Below are 19,077 nucleotides of genomic sequence, written 5' to 3'. Positions count from 1 at the left end.
CTGAACATTATTATTTGATGGTTTTTTTGTTTGTTATTAAAAAACACTTTTATTTGATTGGACGGGTGAAATATGCTAATTTATTGAGACAGGTTTTTTGGGTTATCAGGAGTTGTAGGCCAAAATCATCAGTATTAAAACAATAAAAGACCTGACAAATTTCAGTTGGTGGATAATGAATCTATAATATATGAAAGTTTAATTGTAATCATTACATTATGGTAAATAATGAAATTTAACACTATATGCTAATTTTTTGAGAAGGACCTGTAAATCAGTTTGCGTGTAAACTGTAAATTGACGAACTATAGCCAAAACAATCTGTTTCTTCAGCTTCAAAAAAATATCATGGACGCCTAAAAAAGTTTTTATTCGGACAGGGCAAAAAGTGCCCTATATTTACGGACTGTCCAGGAATTTTAGGACGGTTGGCAGCCCTGCCAGGAGAAAACAGTGGGGAGATTTGCCATATCTTTCCGTAGTCTGGGAAGTCACCCCTTTTCCCAAGAGCCTCAGAGATCTTAGAGAGTTGGCAACTTTGACTTAACGAGTAACCTTCGTTTTAATTTTTATTTCCTAAATCAATTGTAAAAGTGAAAATAAGCAACTTTGTAATAGATCTTATCAGATAAATCTGCTTCCTTCTCTACCAGAATTGATCAGTCATTATCCAAATTATCAATTCTTAAGTAAAATCTGTATTCAGTGAAGGCACTTTCCCACCAACAATGTGATCAGAGATTATACTGAGAGATGGTCATTGAGGGCGGCTGAATGTACAAAACAGAAAGATGTCCAGATTACCAAAAAACTCCAATATTTTATATATTGCGACATAATGTTGATATATATGGATGCTTCATCTTGTGTCAGCACAACCTGGGACTATTTAGGAAAAACATTTTGTTTGTAACTAACCACAAACCGTAATGTGACATAACACTTACGTCCCAATGTTAAGTTGACGGCATTGCTGGTCTCACTATTTGCCAAGTTGGATGCCGTACAGGTGAACGGTCCGGCGTCATGCCTGGAGACGGGGCTGATGGTGAGAGTGGAGTTTGGAGGAGAATCACTCTGGGTAATGGAATATGGAGGCTTTGATAACACTTGGTTTCCATTCAGACTCCAGGAGAAGGTGATGACTGATCCCTGAGCTGAGCAATGAAGAGACGCCGAGTCCTCTCCTGCCCAGAGCACCTCGGATGTGTTACTGGAAAGCGTCACTGCCGAGACTGGAGCTGCGAACCAGAGCACAACCTACTGTTATCCAAGTATCCATAACATGAAATAATTAGGCAAAAAGGAAGAATATGGAAAGTTGCACTTGTTTTCAATGCCCCAAACTTGAAGTCAATATCCAGCGTTGAGTACCAGAAAATAAGTTTATAATCAGGCAGGTAATATGGATTAGAAAAAAATTATATTATATATTTTTTTCAAATTTTGCAACTAACAAAATAGTGTTAAAAATGTGATCCTTTAAAAAAGTTTCTGCATTTTTGGAAGTATTCTTTTCTAGAAGCACGGGATTTAGGGCATAAATTAATTACTCATTATTAGTAGCATTTTCTATCAAGATTTATACTATTATATTAATTTTTATTATTTAGATACTCACAGGCCAGATTGAGGAACAGTCTACTGCTGTTTTCACTGTTCATCCAGTTTCTAGCCGTACACATGAAATATCCATTATCCTTAGCAGAGATTGGGCTTATTATGAGTATGGAGTTATTTAGGGTGAGCTGGTATTGGGGGTCCTGCGGTAATTCTGCTCCATTCAGACTCCAGGAGTAAGTGACATCTGTACCATTAGATGAACATCTTAAAGAAGCCGAATCCCTCCCCGGCCACAGTAACAGGTCGGAGTTGTTACTGGTCAGGGTTACTGCAGATACAGGTACTGGTGATAGAAAAAATTAGAATAATATTCACATAGAGACCATCTTATTATTGCCTGTTCTCCTGGAAAATGTAACACGAAATCCCAGGAGGATCCGCAGTATAACATTTTGTTTTTAGTTTAAAAGATCTGTTCCAGAAAGTGACCATATATTGCAGTCACAAAACTAGCCTTGCTCAGAGACGTCCTCCTTTCTAGTCATGTCTTATATCGCTCTTCATCCTGATCTTCCAAGTGTATGATTACAACAAAAATCACTTGATCACCCAGGAATACTACTCAGGGTCATCACTCATAAAACCGCCTGCAAATTATATCAATCATTGTAACCCGTCTTCCCACGTTAAAGTCTTCCAGGAAGAGAGTGTCTACCATAAATTATTTCTATAGCCACAACCCTTTTCAGGCTACATTCCCTCAACACTTCTTTCTCACCCCCTTCCATATCCCATATGGAATATGGGATATCAGATTGGAGGAGAATCACTCTGGGTAAGGGAATATGGAGGGTTTGGGGACACTGGTTCTCCATGCAGACTCCAGGAGAAGGTGATGGCTGATCCCTGAGCTGAGCAATGAAGAGACACCGAGTCCTCTCCTGCCCAGAGCACCGTGGATATGTTACTGGTCAGTGTCACTGCCGAGATCGGAGCTGTGAACCAGAACAAAACCTACTGTTACAAAATTCACCATAAAATATGCAGAATATGAGGAATTGGAATTGTTTTCAAACTGGAAGCCAATGCTGACCCTTGAACACCAGAAAATGTATTTATAGTCATATTGTAAGACCATCAAAAGTTGAGGAGCTTACTACATACTCTGTTACTATCAGTCTGCAGTAAGCTCCTGAGCTCCCCCTAGTGGTGGCAGCAATCAGCCAGTATGTTTTTGTTTAACTCTGTGTTGGAGATTTAGAGCTCAGTATTAGAATATATATATATATATTACAATTCTGAAACTAATAGCAATATAGTGTTAAATAATATTGAACCTTTAAAAAAGAATCTGGATTTTTAGGCATATTCTCTACTAAAAGCACAGGATTTGGCATATAAATGAACTCCTTATTATTAGTATTTACTAATATTATTTATACAATTATCATGTATATTTTTATCATTTATATACTCACAGGCCAGGTTGAGGTACAGTCTACTGCTGTTTTCACTGTTTATCCAGTTTCTAGCCGTACACATGAAATATCCATTATCCTTAGTGGAGATCGAGCTTATTATGAGGATGGAGTTATTTAGGGTGAGCTGGTATTGGGGGTCCTGCGGTAATGCTGCTCCGTCCAGACTCCAGAAGTAAGTGACATCTGTACCATTAGATGAACACCTTAAAGAAGCCGAATCCCTCCCCGGCCACAAGAAGAGGTCTGATGTGTTACTGGTCAGGGTTACTGCAGATACAGGTACTGACAATAGAAAATATCACATCAATATTAGACAGAGCATGTAGAGGGTTATGGAAGGTTTAAATATAAATAATTTTGGAGAACAGTTCTCAGGATTAGTATGCGCTTGAGCATCAGAATCAGAAATCAGGATCATCACCAATCAGAAAACTATCCCCTATAATATAGAAAATATCAGATCAATAATAGACAGAGCATGTACAGGGTTATGGGGGGTTTAAATCTAAACAATTTTGGAGGACAATTCTCAGGATTAGCATGTGCTCCAACGGTCGGTCCCCTCCCAATCAGAAAATTATCCACTGTGGTATAGAAAATATTAGATCAATATTAAATATTAGAGATTATCTTGCTAATGCCTGTGCTTCTAAGGATCATTGTACATAGATAGGGTCTGTCTTTATGATGCCCCCACTTTTTTTGATCCTCTATATATTTTCCTACAGTGTGAAACAGTCAGTTTCAACTAATAAGTTATTATTACTGAATCCATTTGGCTTCTACAGCCTTTAATTATCACAGTACATAGCAGACTGCAGAATGTTTTACCAGTGAATCCATGAGTAAGCTCATTCTGAATGCAGGGTCTATAAGCCTTATCTCTCTTCTGCTGAATTATGACCATATGAAAGTGCAGCGCCCCAGAGTCCTGGTCGTTGCAGTAACGTTGCTCTGCCGCTAAGAGGAGTGATGATACATCTGATTGCACTAAAAGAGTTCACCTGACCAGGTATCACAGTCACACATTACACTTCACACTCTGGCCACCAGGGGGAGCAAAAGGTTCTATCTACTAGGCCACTCCTCACACTCTGGTAAAACTGGGGGTTGGATAGGAAGTTAGGGAGAAGCTGACTGGGTTTTGCCCAGGTAACATATAGTGAGAGGAGAGCGTTACTTGGGAAGATTCAGGGGGGTCCCTGTCAGGGGTGGGATCCTGGCAGAGGCTTAGCAAAGGACAGATCGTTACGGAGCCGTGCCTGCACCTCATTGCGGCGGCATCTTAAGAAAAGACACGAAGCGAAGTATATTGTGGAGAAGTGAGAAACGAGATCACAGCACAAAGGAGATAGAACCAGAAGGAGTCGTGCCCCGAGATCGGCAACATCCTACTGAGGCGCGTAGCCGGCGGCCGGAACGCCGAGGAAGTAATAGACTCTACGCATTACTTTGAACTACGGCAGGGCAGCTAACTTTAGGTTGGCTGCCTCACCTTTTACACCTAATGAAGACAACGGAGGCAATTGTGGGAGAGGGGCATCTCTAGGGTCCCTATAAAATAACTCCAGGCTTACCCCGTCATACGGGTGCGTCCTATCCATATCATCTGGGGGACGGAGAGAAAGAACAGAAACATACATGACAGTTGTGAGGACTATCCCGTGGTGCTCAGCAGGGAAGTACTACAACACCCAGGCGCTAGTAGGTAGGCACTGATTTCCACCTGCAAAGGGAACTCTGGATGTGCCTTCGGACCGGCCGGTCTCAGCCAGCCCTGTTAACACGCGCTCTAGATTGCGGATGCCGAAGCCTTCAGTAAAGAGGTAAAGAGACTGCAACCCTGTGTCCTCATCATTTACTGCGACCTACACCGTCACCTACATCTTTAATTGGGTGCCCCTTAGCAGGGCCACGGACCGGGTTAGCCCACCGTGACATCTCCAGAACCGAGAGACCTGGTACCGAGTACCCCGCTGCCCTGCGTTTGGGGGCCGCTCCAAACTTTAAACTTTGATGTGATTAACTGGTCAAAATCAGCTTTATAAGGGTGCTTTCACATTGCATTTAGTGGCCAAGTCAGGGCATACGTACAACCCCCCTCGCAAGATGGGGTCCGGACGTATGCGTCGACTGAGGCAATAGATTGTAAAGGTGGTGGCCAAGGGAACGTGAGCTCTGCCGTGAAATTTTTTCTTGAGTGTATGTTTACACTCACAAAAATGAAGAGCGACCTCTGAGCTGATTTATGACTTCTTGACCACATCACAGTTCAACTTTTATATGGTCATACATCAGCTCTGAAGTTGAAGACAAAGGTGAGATGAGGGCTACAGACCTTAAAATCAGAATGAGCTCACAAATGGATTCACTTGTATCTCATTCTGCATTCTGCTATGTACGGTGATCCATAGGAGCTGCAGAATCTATATTTTTCTATAGTAAAAATGCATTTTAGCCAAAATGATGAGCATTAAAGTTTTTATCATTGACTTATAAGAAAAGTAACTCCAATAGATGGCACTAAAGAGATCTTTCATTCTTTTAGACGAGAGCTAGTTGGTATACCTTTTCTCCCAGGGATAATTGCTTGCCAAAAAAACCATTAAACCTGGCCGATGTAATCTGTCAGATTCTACCACTAGCAAACCAATCGTTAGCAATAAATGTGTGATGTGAATTGGTTAAACGATTAAACAATGTTTCCAAACATGCTCGTTCTTTGTGCATGGCGTTTTCTTGTGGAGAACCAAGCCTGGCATGTCAAAGTAACGAGACTTATATGCCATGCACTCTTCTCTGGGAAATTAAATATGCAATTTGTCTCTTCAGAGAGGAAGAGGGCTAGAACTCTAGGGCCACCTATTGGAAGTAGCAATCCTAAAAGTCAATATCGACTCTTTAACGAGCCTTGCAATATGATTTAGGATAAAAGCCATACCAGAATCTAAATTTGCAGACACTGTGTTTCGGGGTGTTGCTCCTCATTAGTGTAAAGTATGAGATCTGTTTTGGCTAGGTGAGAGGCTCTGGACTGTGGTTTAAGGGGCAACATTTCTACTTGTAGAGAGTGACAACCCAGGCCTGGCATATCAGAGTGAGGAGACTTATAGGCCACACATGCTCCTCTGGAAAATTAAATATGCAAATTGTGAATAACATTGCTTAGGAGAGCAAAAAAAATTATCATTTAAGTTTCAAAAATTGTGTAATGTAAATGATAATTGTGCACTTTGGATAGTAAAAATGTCATACCATGTCATTTGATTAGATGTCTCTATTACATTCTATCATTCTATCTAAAAACTTTTCTCTTGAATTTTAAAAGAGACATCTAGTGGATATCTAATCTAATGACATATCAATCCAAAGTGCATATGGAGAAGCATAAGTAAATCTAAAATAGAGGTTTAATCATTCCAAAGGTAGCGTGGAGATACAGAAAACACCAATGTTTAAATAACTAGAAAAGTGCATGGATGTAAGGTGTCGGCTAGGCTGGGCGGAAGCCCCGACGCGCGTTTCGCTACTGCTTCTTCCTGGGATCGATGTGTTCCTTGGATATATCTATATTTATTCCTCAATTGTGAATATACCTGTATTATATTTGGATATTTATTTTTGATTGTGCCTTGGGCTGGGCATCACTCTGCTCTTTATTCTTTCCTCTATGGCATAATTACCATTTTTAGCATTTTTTCTTCTAATCTTACCAATCAATACAGATGATCCTATTTTACTATTTGGGTCTATGTACTTTGTTCTTTTTGGGTTGGTGATTCAAAATAATTAGTGTAACTTGTGGGATTTGAATGATATCTACACTTCAGATTATCTGTCTGTGCGCTCGTGATGCTCGATGGTGCGATATATCACATAACAATCGCTGTTCAACCGTTTCATTCATCATTCTCATCCTGTGTAAACACTCATCTGACATCGTTTGCTAGTCTTGAGTGGTTGAATCGTTCATCATCTAGACGATTAGCTGCTCCTGTAAAAAAAACCTTACTATGCCAGATAGCAGTTTCTACATGGAAAAAGAATACCCCAAGCAGAAAGAGCTAAACAAAATGTCTGTTATAAAGATAACAACTTAGAATTTGCAAAGAAAACAAACAAAAACAATACAGTAATAACATAGAATTTGCAAGGAAAACAAACAAAAAAACAATACTGTAATAACATAGAATTTGCAAAGAAAGCAAACAAAAAAATACAGTAGTAAGATAGAATTTGCAAAGAAAACAAACAAACAAACAAACATAACACATTGTGCAAAATTTGCCAAATTTTAGATTCTTATTGGATCGTTGTATCATAATTAGTGATGAGCGAGCATGCGTTATCCGAGCACGCTCATGTCTTAGTCGAGTATTTTCGGCGTGCTCGAAAAATATGCTTGAGTTGCCGCATCTATATGTCTCACGGCTGTTCGAATCGCAACACATGCAGGGATTGCGGCCATGCCATGTGTTGCGGTTGTCGAACAGCAGAGAGACAAGCAGACGCGGCAACTCGAGCATATTTTTTCAAGTACACACAAATGCTTGATTGGCGCTCAAGCATGCTCAGATAACACCTTATCTGAGCATGCTCGCTCATCACTAGTCATAATGTATGAAGGAGCATGAAAGTTAAAGCAATAGTATATGCTCACCTGCTACAGTCAGACTCAGGGAGTCGCTGCTGTTGGTGCTGACGGGGTTCTGGATGGTGCAGGTGTAGGATCCGCCGTCATTCTCAGATATCGGGGTGAAGTCAAGGAATGAGCCCCTGCAGCTCACATGGGGCTCAAAGCAGATTGATTTCTGTTCACGGTAGAACATGTAAGTAGTCACAATCTGACTCCCGGCATCACAGCGGAGGGTCACATTGGTGGCATCAACAATACGGTCAGAGACGCTGAGAGTCGGCACATTTAGGAAAGCTAAATGGAAACAAACAAAGGACGTTATAGAAACATAATATTACATGATATAATCATCTGACGTTGGCTTTGTGTTCTGACGGGAGAGAATATTTTATCTTCCTTCTTCCAGCTCCTTTCGGCTGATTTATGACGACGTAAGGGTTCAAGCAGATGCCCGTGATCACTACAGGAGACCCCAATGTTTAAATAACTAGAAAAGTGCGTGGGTGCGAGGCGGAAGACCCGACGCGCGTTTCACTACTACTTCTTCCTGGAGATGATGATGTTTACCTTGGACATACTACATTATCCTTGGATATAAATCAGCTGAGAAGAGCTCAAAACAAGGAAGATAAAAGTGAAAAACTTTCCTATCAAATTTTTAGATAACTCATTCCACACCGAGCCAAAGACCATGCAACACGGAGGCTATAAAAGGCAAAAAAATGTTAATAAAATACAATTTTTTAGCTATTTAAGTCAAGAAGGAAAGGTTCTGTTTTTTTTTTTGTTTCTGAACCAGAAACAGTGCCACCCTTTCCCACAGGTGGTATCTGGTATTGCAGCGCACTTGAATTTATTTCTAATCCAAAAGGTTATTTTGACTCAGCGATCACTGGTCGGGTGTCTCTATTTTATATTACATGGAGGAAAAATACTAGAAGCCATTACTTACAGTAGAGTTTGAGATCGTAGGAGACGATTTCAGTGATGAACGTATTTTCATCAAACACGTAGAGACTATAATGTCCTTCATCCGCGGACGTCAGGTTGTCCAGTCTTAATGTCTCATTCTTATACAGCTCACATCTGCCCCTGTACTGAGGATGGTACTCGGCAACACTATGAGGATTGACCTCTGCGATCACAGTGACATCTCCGATCTCTCCTAACACCCACGTTATGCGATATTCATCAGGGAGGTCGGCAAATACGTCAAAAGTCACAGATCCTCCAAAAGTTCCATTTATCGGCCAGGTAGGTGTTGCCAAACCTGTGTGCGCTGAAAGAGAAAACGTTGGGAATGATATATCCTATAAAGTATCTTTTATAAAGAGTTTTACGTTCTCTTACCGAGACTGAAGATAAATAAAATCCAGCAGAAAGGGACCTGGCCATTGTCCATTTGTTTGCGATGTTTTCAGCTCGGTGTCTCCCGGAGATTATATGCACCAGGTAGCTGTGCACACACTAAATACCACACACCTGGGCACTGTTCACATATCAACGTCATCATAATATTACCAAACTTAGAACATGGCTCCCGATCCCACCAGGTGGTGAAATGCGGTACTGCAATGAATAAATATTAACAGTCATAGGTGAAAAATGTCCAAAGATGAGTCAAATGTTATCATCGACTCTGATAAATGTTCTGCTACTGCAGACTGTTTAGTCTAAGCTTCTACTGTCTAAATATTGGACAGGATTAGTAAATCTAGCCTTTCTATTCTCTCTGTGCTCTAGGTGCAGTAAATGAGGGCTGGGTTATAGTGTGCGTTAGGTCCAATATTGATCAAGTAATAGCATATAGTTAACTTATATACCGATATTACAGGGTTAGTCTCCAAAAAACAAGTTATTCCATATCTACTTGATAGGGGATAACTTGCTGATCACTGGGGTTTCAACAGCTGAGAAAGGAATCAACCTCTGCTCCATTCATTGACTATGGTACTGTCAAGATAATTCCATCAACCCCATAGACGGTGAATTGAGTAGAGGATGAGCATGTGCCTCTCTGTTCCATCCTTTTCGGACAATTCTGCAGAACCCGTCATCCAGAGTTCCAAAGTCCTGTTTTCGAGATCACTGGGGGTCTCAGTGGCTGTACCTCCAGCAATCAGGTCCCCTAGAAATCAAGTTTCCTCTATATAGTTGATAGGGAATATGATGCTGATCAACAGATGGGACTCCCAGTGATCTCGAGAACAGGATCAACCTCTGCTCCATTTATTGTCTATGGTACTGTCAAGGTGTTTCCATCAACCTTATAGACAGGGAATGGAGTAGAGGCTGAGCATGTGCATCACTGCTTCACCATTTCGAAGAATTCTGCAGAACCCCTGTTGTAGAGTTCCAGAGCCCCATTTTTGGGATCACTGGGGGTCCCTGTGGCTGGACTTCCAGCAATCAAGTCCCCAAAAAATCATGTTATTCCTCTATTCACTTGATAGGCGATAACTTGATAATTGCTGGGGATCCAAAAGCTAGGAACCCCAGTAATCCCGAGAACAGGACCAACCTCTGCTTCATTCATTGTCTATGGTACTGTCAAGCTGTTTCCAGCAAGCCCATAGACAGGGAATAGAGTAGCGGCTGAGCATGCACATCTCTGCTCCATCTATTTCATACAATTCTGCAGAATCCCTGTTCCGGAGTTCAAGTGCCCCATTTTTGAGATCACTAGGGGTCCCAGCAACTAGACCCCTAGCAATCAAGTCCCCAAAAATCATGTCATTCCTCTATTCACTTGACAGGGCATAACTTGCTGATTGCTGAGGATTCAACAGCTGGCCCACTGGTCCCTAGAACAGGATCAGTCTCTGCTCCCTTCATTGTCTATGGTACTCTCAAGGTATTTCCATCAACCACATAGACAGTGGATGAACTAGAGTCTGAGCATGCTCATCTCTGCGCCATCCATTTCGGACAAGGCTGCAGAACCCCTGTTCTAGAGTTCCACGGCCTTGATTTCAGGATCAATGGGGACCCAGTGGTTGGACCCTAGTCCAACCAGTTCTTCCCTATCAAATAGAAAGGGAATAACTTGATTTTTGGGGGAATAACTTTGGAAGTGAGAATGTGTGTAATTTTTTGTTTGTATGAACCTCCTTGACAAAATCATGTGTATACCCCTACTTAAAGGGGATGTGCATCTTGGACAAAAATATTGATCCATAAGATAGATCATCAATCAATTGGATCACTGGGGGACCAACACTCATCATCATCATCATCAATCAGCTGTTAGCAGGTCCCATGGTGGGCAGAAGTGTAAAGTGTAGAGAACACTCTGTAGTTATATATAACCTAAAAAGCTCACTAGGTTGCAGGTTGGAAAAATCAATATACACACAAATTCGCAACCAGGTGAGAGGAGGTGTCCAAAATAGTAAATAATTTTATTAAAGTATCAAAATGTACACCAATATAAACATTACATACGGACAAATACGGTGAGAGGAAAAGTGTGCCAAATGACACCAGCAACAGAAGATGTTAAAAGGTGCTGGAAAAAGAACACACCAAAAGCAGGCCTCCTGATATCACAACCACGCTGGAGAATGCCTATAAATTGTTATGGCAGTCTATAGTAAAGCAGTCAAACTTCAACAAAGTAGAAGAAATAAAGAACATAAAAATAACCAATAGACCCTTGAAGTGAATATGTCACAAGAGACTAAAGACCGCATGTAGAGTGAACATGTTGCTACACTCAGTAATAGCAAGGCATGCAGATGTACTACACACTGGCACCACCAAGTTCTGAGGAAAATGTAAGCATGTTAAGGTGTATCAAGAATATTTACCTTGAGACATGGTGGAAACCGTGGATCAGCGTGGTGTGAGCAGGAGGAGGCCTTGCTATTACTGAGTGTAGCAACATGTTCACTCTACATGCGGTCTTTAGTCTCTTGTGACATATTCACTTCAAGGGTCTATTGGTTATTTTTATGTTCTTTATTTCTTCTACTTTGTTGAAGTTTGACTGCTTTACTATAGACTGCCATAACAATTTATAGGCATTCTCCAGCGTGGTTGTGATATCAGGAGGCCTGCTTTTGGTGTGTTCTTTTTCCAGCACCTTTTAACATCTTCTGTTGCTGGTGTCATTTGGCACACTTTTCCTCTCACCGTATTTGTCCGTATGTAATGTTTATATTGGTGTACATTTTGATACTTTAATAAAATTATTTACTATTTTGGACACCTCCTCTCACCTGGTTGCGAATTTGTGTGTATATTGATTTTTCCAACCTGCAACCTAGTGAGCTTTTTAGGTTATATGTTCTGGCTTAGAGGTGTCTCCTCTATTGGCCGAGAGGGTTCTTTTTGGTTTAAACACTCTGTAGTTACTTGGCTTGAATACCACAGCTCAGTTCCCATGCACTTCAATGGGAACTGAGCTGCAGTACCTGAGAACGGCCACTACACAGTGTATGGAGCTGTGGCGCTTTGATGTCATTCACTTCTGTAGTTCCGGTGGATGTGGGACTTGCTAACAGCTGATCAGTGGAGGTGCCGGGGGTCGGACCCTTACCGATTTAATATTGATGATGACCTATTTTAATGCCCTTGACAATCTCATGAGATAGGATATCCAGCAATGTGTCTCCTGCCCTGTTATTGGATTATAATTACTCCGGTTTGAAATGTAGAAGGTTGGAAAAGTGAATTGACTACTCTGATTGGAGCTGTAATGTGTTACTGGTTGTCATCCAAGATCCTCCCACGCAGGGATATCGGAATTGGAAAATGGATGGGGATTCTAATTTTAGGATGCTCTTTAAGTAATTCCTATTTTAGGTGTGTTTTTGGCAGGGATCACACAGACGTCACAGTCTAACCTTTTACTAGAAAAATTCATTCCACATCCTAATCCAGAGACTAGAGAACTTGAAACAAGGCAAAGTACTAGCTGTGACCTGGTGCAGAGACGCAATGGAGAGCGCCCTGAGGTTTCCGTCCATGTTCCCAATCTTCACACTTCTGGTGGCTTCAGGTAAGAATTCCCTCATATGACTACGTGCACGCAGATGAGTTTTTGGAGCAGAAACAGAGCGAAAATTCTCCAAATCCTTCTCCAAATCCCAAAACTTTCAGTTTCTGCTGCAGAAATTCGGCAAAAAGACTTTGTGTGCACGAAGCATACGTGTCTGTATTCTGCTGTAAATTGTTTATTTAACCTGGGAACTTTTTGGACCAGAAACTGAAAAGAAAATGAAAGTTTTTGAAGAGTTTTGAAATTTGAAGAGGTTCTGCTCAGTTTCTGTTCTAAAAAAGTCCTCAACCCTCTCTGTGTGCACATAGCCTTTGTATGATGTCTTTCAGTTGTATGATGTAAATTTCATCCCATTTTCATTGACTCCTTCAAGATAAGAATGTCTTTTGAGTATTTATATGACGAAGGGACATCATGCTGGAATATCTTAAAGGGTTTTATGATTAAAATAGTAAGAAAATAAATCGATAATGGAAATTATCCTTACATAATAGTAGTCACGCTTAGCATTCTATAATTTGACACATTCCTATTGAGATTTTTTTATTTTGGACATCCCCTTTTTAATTAAGCACGGTGTCTTTTACATATCAGATGTCTGGTACTGAGACCCCTACATGCTCAGATGGAGATTGGAGGGAATATAAGGTATTATAATGGGCACCAGGGACCCAATAAATTCATCTAGGACTGTTTTTTGTTGGCTTCTGTCTCTTGAGCTAAGATGGTATAGATGTTTTCTCCCAGTGGCGTAAGTAGAGTCTGATGAGACCTGAACCCCAACTGCGTTGTAATATTTTAGATTCTATAAATATGTGTTCTCCTCCCTCATAGAGTATATTTTAATTAAAACATATAACATAAAATTTATTAAAATAGAGAAAACATGAAGTGATGCCTATGGCAAACAATACGATTCCAGACCTTCACATAGACTGTTTTTCTTTTATCTTCTGCTGTAGGCTTAGTGACTCCAGTCATTTCTATGGAGCAGGTGGATGGTATGTTGGGACATTCTGTGAATTTCGAAATTCCCATTTCCTTACCTCCTCAGTACAGAATAGACTGGAATTGTGGACACACCGGGAAAGTTATTGTAATTGCGAGACTGACGTCTGGTGGCTCTCCGCAGTACAATCCTCTGTATAAAGGAAGAACTGAGCTGATGGAAAACGGGACTTTGAGGCTGAACAACATCTCTTTTGCGGATGAGAGCACGTATAAAACAAAAGTATTCAATCCTGTAACATTCAATTCCTATGTTCAGCGCTATCAGCTAACCATCTACTGTAAGTATTAATTTTACTCTATTTTTTACTCATTCAAATCTCTACACATGTGTTTAGCCATAATGTCGCAATATTTGGATGACCCATAAGTGGTCAACAGGGTGGGAGGAAACACTCTTGATTGCTGATGTTTGATGTTAAATTTGTACAATATCTAGACTGTTCATTGATTTCAATAAGAGTGATGTAATTCTCTATTTGACCTGTGGAGGCACTGCAGGGATATGGAAAACTTGTTGCTGAGTTTTATGCAGGTCTTAGGTGATCGCTCGGAGTTTACACAGCAGGACAATATACAGGGCGACTTCCAGAAAAAAAAGAAAAAGAAAATATTACAAAGCAGATGACCCAATCAAATTCAGTTACATTAGATAATCAATTGGCTTTTGGCAATAAAATAAAAGACTTTTTAGAAAAAGTTAGTTTAATTTTACTTTTTTCCCATCCTGTTCTCAGCCACATTTATGTGATTCTTTTTTCTAGCTAAACTTACTACTCCGCTTCTCATTCTCAACCGAAGAAGTCCCCTTATTAGTGGCACCGATGTGACCCTCCAATGTGATGCCGAGAGTCAGACTGTGACTTCTTACACTTTCTACCGAGATGGTCAGAAGATTATCTGCTCTGAGCCCCATGTGATCTGTAGGGGATCATTTCTGGAATTCACATCAATAACTGAGCACGATACTGGATCCTACACCTGCACCATCCAAAACCCTGTCAGCTCCAACACCAGCGACTCCATAGCTGTGACTGTATCTGGTGAGTGCTTGATAAAATAAACCCTGTAAAAAGTATAAAAACCAATCCCAGTAGCGTGATTGGACAAAGTACAAGCTAAATATAACGATGATGTCATACTTAAATGGGCAATCCAAGATAAAGATGGTGAATGTGTGAATAAAAAAAAAACAATTCCTATTAAATCTTTGAATGCATCACCACACTGATGGTTCGCCTTACTTTCCTTTACTTTTTTCTACATGTCATACATCAATCGATGCTGCCAAATACCAGTCTACAGTCTAGAGCCATAAATTTTGGCGTGACCATAGATTCGACATTTTGTTTAGCTTCTCACATCCTGGAAAACAGCTTTAAGAAAACCTACCTTTCTAAGGGCTCCGAGCTGTCAGAGATGCGATTGTTGTGTATTCAATCTTCCATCGTAAGCTATCACAAACACAAGAAAAATGCACTGAATCCAATTTTTGTGCAGTCAAAATAATCTTGGTATACTGCATTTGTTTCCCACCAGAGTGATGTTCTGGTAGGCTTAAGGCTGCCAAACCCATGAGATAGCTGTGGGCCAAATGATACTTCGGCCAATTGTTTGGCCAGTGGCTATCTCGTCCGGCTATCCCATATATGGGGACTTTCGTTCGGTTGAGCGTTCCTGTGTTCTCTATGAGAGCTGCAACCAGAAATTTCTGGCCTAAACTTATCTTCGCGAGAACAAAATGATCAGCAGTCCAAATTCGGATAAACTAGATCAATATCCCCCCAGCAATAAATTGTCTGGGCCCCCATATGCATTAGATAATCAGCCCAACCCATCGATATCAACAGGTTCAGTCAACCTTAATCTAATGTGTATGAGGGCCCTTAGATCTGGTTCTGGAAACAGGTCAAGCTACAACCAGGTTCATGAGGTCTTGAAGAGGACAAGTCCTTTTGACGGTAACAATGGTGCAGTAATTTCCTACAGTGATCAGTTCTGTAAAGCTAAAATAGTCCCATATTTTCCTTACCTTGCTACTGTCTACGTACTCAGTAAAGTAATGATAAGATGTAGTTTGTTCTCTCTTCTCAATATAACATATATATATATATTTTATTTTGCAGTACCAGTCTCTTCTGTAACTCTTACCAGTAACGCATCAGGATTGCTTTGGCCTGGAAGAGATTCAGTGTCTCTACATTGTTCAGCCCGCGGTACAAATGTCAGCTACTCCTGGAGTAAGGAAGATGCACCACTGCCAGAAAATTCTCAATATCATCTCTCCAAAAATAACTCCACCCTCATCATTAACCAAGTCTCCTCTGATGACACCAAACTCTTGACATGCACAGCTTCGAACTGGGTAAACACGGAGACCAGCAACAAACTGGACTTTAACTTTGCTTGTAAGTATGAAAATCTTTCACATTTTTCAAAAATGTTGAAAAGTACATTAAAAAAAATAATAATTAAGACAAGAAACTCAAACCATTGGACATAATTAGCATGACTATATACAAAAGAGAAGACTCATCCTAACCCAATGATTTTGGTGGAACCTTTTTATTTTATATTTATGTTTCGAGTTCCGGTGGCAGATGGTGAGGTAGAGCCAGATCGGGCAAGTCGAATTTTGACAAGCCAATCCTTTGATTTTATGGGAGATAAGCTATAGATTTCTGGCTGTGACTTATTCACCTCTTTCCATTGGGATTAGCTGCATGTTGACTAATCTTCGTGTGCATGCTTATTGGAGTTGGGACACAGGTATTGAAGGTCAAGAGCTATTTGAAGGTGAGAAATCAAATGATGTCTTGGATGTGAAATAATCCTCATTGTCCTTAGCTTTAATACTTGGCTATCAATTAGAAATTCAGATATGTTAAGCTCCACATACACTTCAGATATTTGTTGGCCGAATGCTGGGTTGGCTGGTAGCTATCTTGCCCAACTCCCTCACACACAAAAGCACTTGCTCTGCCGAGCTCCTGAGTTTTCTACAGGAGATCTTCTACCAGACACCTCTGGCAGTGGATTATGTTTTAGAGAACAAAAGGATCAACAGTCATCTGACATTGAACATGCCAGATCCTTATCTCCTCCCGGTATTAGCTGACTGGGGAGACTTTGGGGGTCCCTATACACATTTGACTGCTGGCCAAAACCTGTTGACATTGGTGGGTTCCATCAATGTTATTCTAATATGTATGGCACCTTTAGAATCCCAGACTCCATTGTTCAATTACATATTGATCCATTGCTCTCAAGAAATAAAGGTGATGTTCACTCAGTCTAGAATGTCCTTTTGAAAGCGCCCAGTTTTCCTACTTGGTTGTTCCTTAAAATTGTGATAGTAAAGAAATCATTAATGTCCTGAGGTTGAGATGGCCATAGACTCAAGATATTTGTCAAATTTTGGTGGGATTTATCATCAGTCTAAGGACTTCATGTTGCCTTATTTAGAATTGTCACAACATTTTTTGAGACCTTCAGAAGATGATGTAGGTTTAGTTTTTGTTGACTTCCACATCGTTGGTCATGATCATAGCAGATGGGAGTTTACTTTCTTATTTTCATCTAAGTTCCTTGCACTTCAAACTCTACAGCTCAGGTATGAATATTATATAACAATATTAAGCTGTTATCTTCTCCTTACAGCACCGGTCTCATCAGTGATGTTATCAAATACCACATCAAGGGAGCTCTGGGCAGGAGAGGACTCGGTGTCTCTTCATTGCTCAGCTCAGGGTTCAGCTATCTCTTTCTCCTGGAGACTAAATGGAAAACCAGTGTCCCTGAATCCTCCATATTACATTACTCAGAGTGATTCTCCTCCAAACTCCACTCTCACCATCAGTCCCGTCTCCAAGAAGGACACCGGACCATTCACCTGTGAAGCATCCAACCTCCTAAACAGTGAAACCAGCAGTGAGCTCAAGCTTCTTCTGAACTGTGAGCAACATTTTAGATCTGAATGAATTTTGACTACATATTTTCTAATAGCCAACCAGAAAATATTTTTTTTTTGTGAAAAATTGTCATGACTGACCATTGTCTAAAGTGTCTCTTTTCTTTCTTGCAGGGAATCCAGAAGGAAGCATTGCATGTATCTCAGATCCCTATGATAGTAGATTACAAATTTACTGCTCCTGGCCAGGAGGTCAACCTGCGGCCAATGTGACCATGATATTTAATAACATAGCATCAATGGGGCAGAATGAAGTAACCAGAAATGTGCCTTTTGGTCGAAGCGTCCAAAAATCAAACCTTACCTGCATTAGTAATCACCTGCAGAAGAGATTTTCTTGCACTTTACTTTTCGGTAAGGAGTTAGTAGCTTGACTTATAAAATGTTCATTTTTATTTGAAGATTATACAACCATTTTGGTGCAGATTTGTTTTAAAAGAAGCAAATCAGCACAATCTGGTCTAAAAGATTTATGTAATACTATATACAGTAACTACTTGTTACAGATGCCATAAAACACACAAATCATTCTGCACTGGATATTCGGACCATATAGGAAGGAAACTTTTTTTTCAAAATGGCTGCCTTTTATAAAGTTTTTCAAAATAAAAATAAATAAGTAAACTGCAACATTTAGACATAATAGAACCGTTATTTATCTCACACATACTCTCTCTTCTAATCAATATAAAACAGACATTTCCGTTAATTCTTTACATTGAGACTGAAGTCAACAATCAGCCATAGAGAAGTGTCAATCGTCATAGATCCATAAGACTATTCTAGGTGAATGATGACTAAATTTTTTTTTTCAGGGATCCCACGGTTACCCAAAGGTAAAGATAAAGCTGTGACTACAGTAACAGAAGGAAAGAATTGAAGCCCTGACATTCCCCCAGGTTCTCCTGCCTTGGGCCATGTGGTGCCGTTTCCCAACGATATGGTTACTGAAGACAACTGATATATAAATGTATTGCATGCAGTGCAGGACATTTTTGCTTGTTTTTTTCCATGTTCCCTGGGTGACAGGGGAAGTGGTATTCTTAGATATTGGAGGGTATATACTGTAGATCCTAGTACTCGTATGTTGTACATTTTATCAATATCACTAAAATGTATTTCCTGTAATTTGGTCCAAGCAAATTCTGGGTATAAGTTCTACAATAAAACTGATTTTCTCAACTTCTAATTGGTCTACGCTGTGTATGAGCTACCCACTGCGCTGACTATTATCATACCTTCCAACTTTGAAAGATAAGAAAGAGGGACACATACTGCAGAGCACACCACAGCAATTTTTCTTTATTTTACCATAAGCCAGTACTCTGCTCTTTCCCAGTCCTTTACTTGTGTATATTACCTCACATATAGTACAACACACCAACAATAGATTTTGCCATGCATAGTATGATGCCAC

At 40.3% G+C, this 19,077-nt stretch overlaps 2 protein-coding genes across 2 annotated transcripts in view; one reads left to right on the top strand and one right to left on the bottom strand.

The window, feature by feature from the left end:
- LOC143767785 (hemicentin-1-like) overlaps positions 1-8,031 on the bottom strand; it is a 47,594-nt gene extending 39,563 nt beyond the window's left edge. The window contains exons 1-6 of the mRNA XM_077256306.1: positions 8,019-8,031; positions 7,705-7,974; positions 3,042-3,326; positions 2,394-2,558; positions 1,622-1,906; positions 948-1,241 (exon numbers count right to left, since the gene is read on the bottom strand). Of these exons, the coding sequence (XP_077112421.1) occupies positions 948-1,241; positions 1,622-1,906; positions 2,394-2,558; positions 3,042-3,326; positions 7,705-7,974; positions 8,019-8,031 (1,312 nt within the window). The remainder of the gene's footprint in view (positions 1-947; positions 1,242-1,621; positions 1,907-2,393; positions 2,559-3,041; positions 3,327-7,704; positions 7,975-8,018) is intronic.
- Positions 8,032-8,716: 685 nt separating this feature from the next.
- On the top strand, positions 8,717-18,847 carry LOC143768644 (cell adhesion molecule CEACAM1-like). Its single transcript, XM_077257288.1, has 8 exons — positions 8,717-8,934; positions 12,565-12,682; positions 13,645-13,971; positions 14,455-14,733; positions 15,817-16,098; positions 17,351-17,644; positions 17,775-18,014; positions 18,476-18,847. The coding sequence occupies exons 1-8, from the start codon at positions 8,860-8,862 to the stop codon at positions 18,538-18,540; spliced, it is 1,680 nt and encodes a 559-aa protein (XP_077113403.1). The 5' UTR covers positions 8,717-8,859; the 3' UTR covers positions 18,541-18,847.
- The last annotated feature ends 230 nt before the right edge of the window (positions 18,848-19,077 follow it).

The sequence above is a fragment of the Ranitomeya variabilis genome, chromosome 4 (genome assembly GCF_051348905.1).
Source record: "Ranitomeya variabilis isolate aRanVar5 chromosome 4, aRanVar5.hap1, whole genome shotgun sequence".
NCBI classification, from domain to species: Eukaryota; Metazoa; Chordata; class Amphibia; order Anura; family Dendrobatidae; genus Ranitomeya; species Ranitomeya variabilis.
This window is presented reverse-complemented; position numbering and strand designations above follow the sequence as displayed.

Coding starts and splice junctions, on each gene's coding strand:
- LOC143768644 (XM_077257288.1), top strand. CDS start 8,860: ATGCGATATTCATCAGGGAGGTCGGCAAATACGTCAAAAGTCACAGAT. Junction 14,734..15,816: donor CATAGCTGTGACTGTATCTG/GTGAGTGCTTGA, acceptor TTTATTTTGCAG/TACCAGTCTCTTCTGTAACT. Junction 18,015..18,475: donor TTCTTGCACTTTACTTTTCG/GTAAGGAGTTAG, acceptor TTTTTTTTTCAG/GGATCCCACGGTTACCCAAA.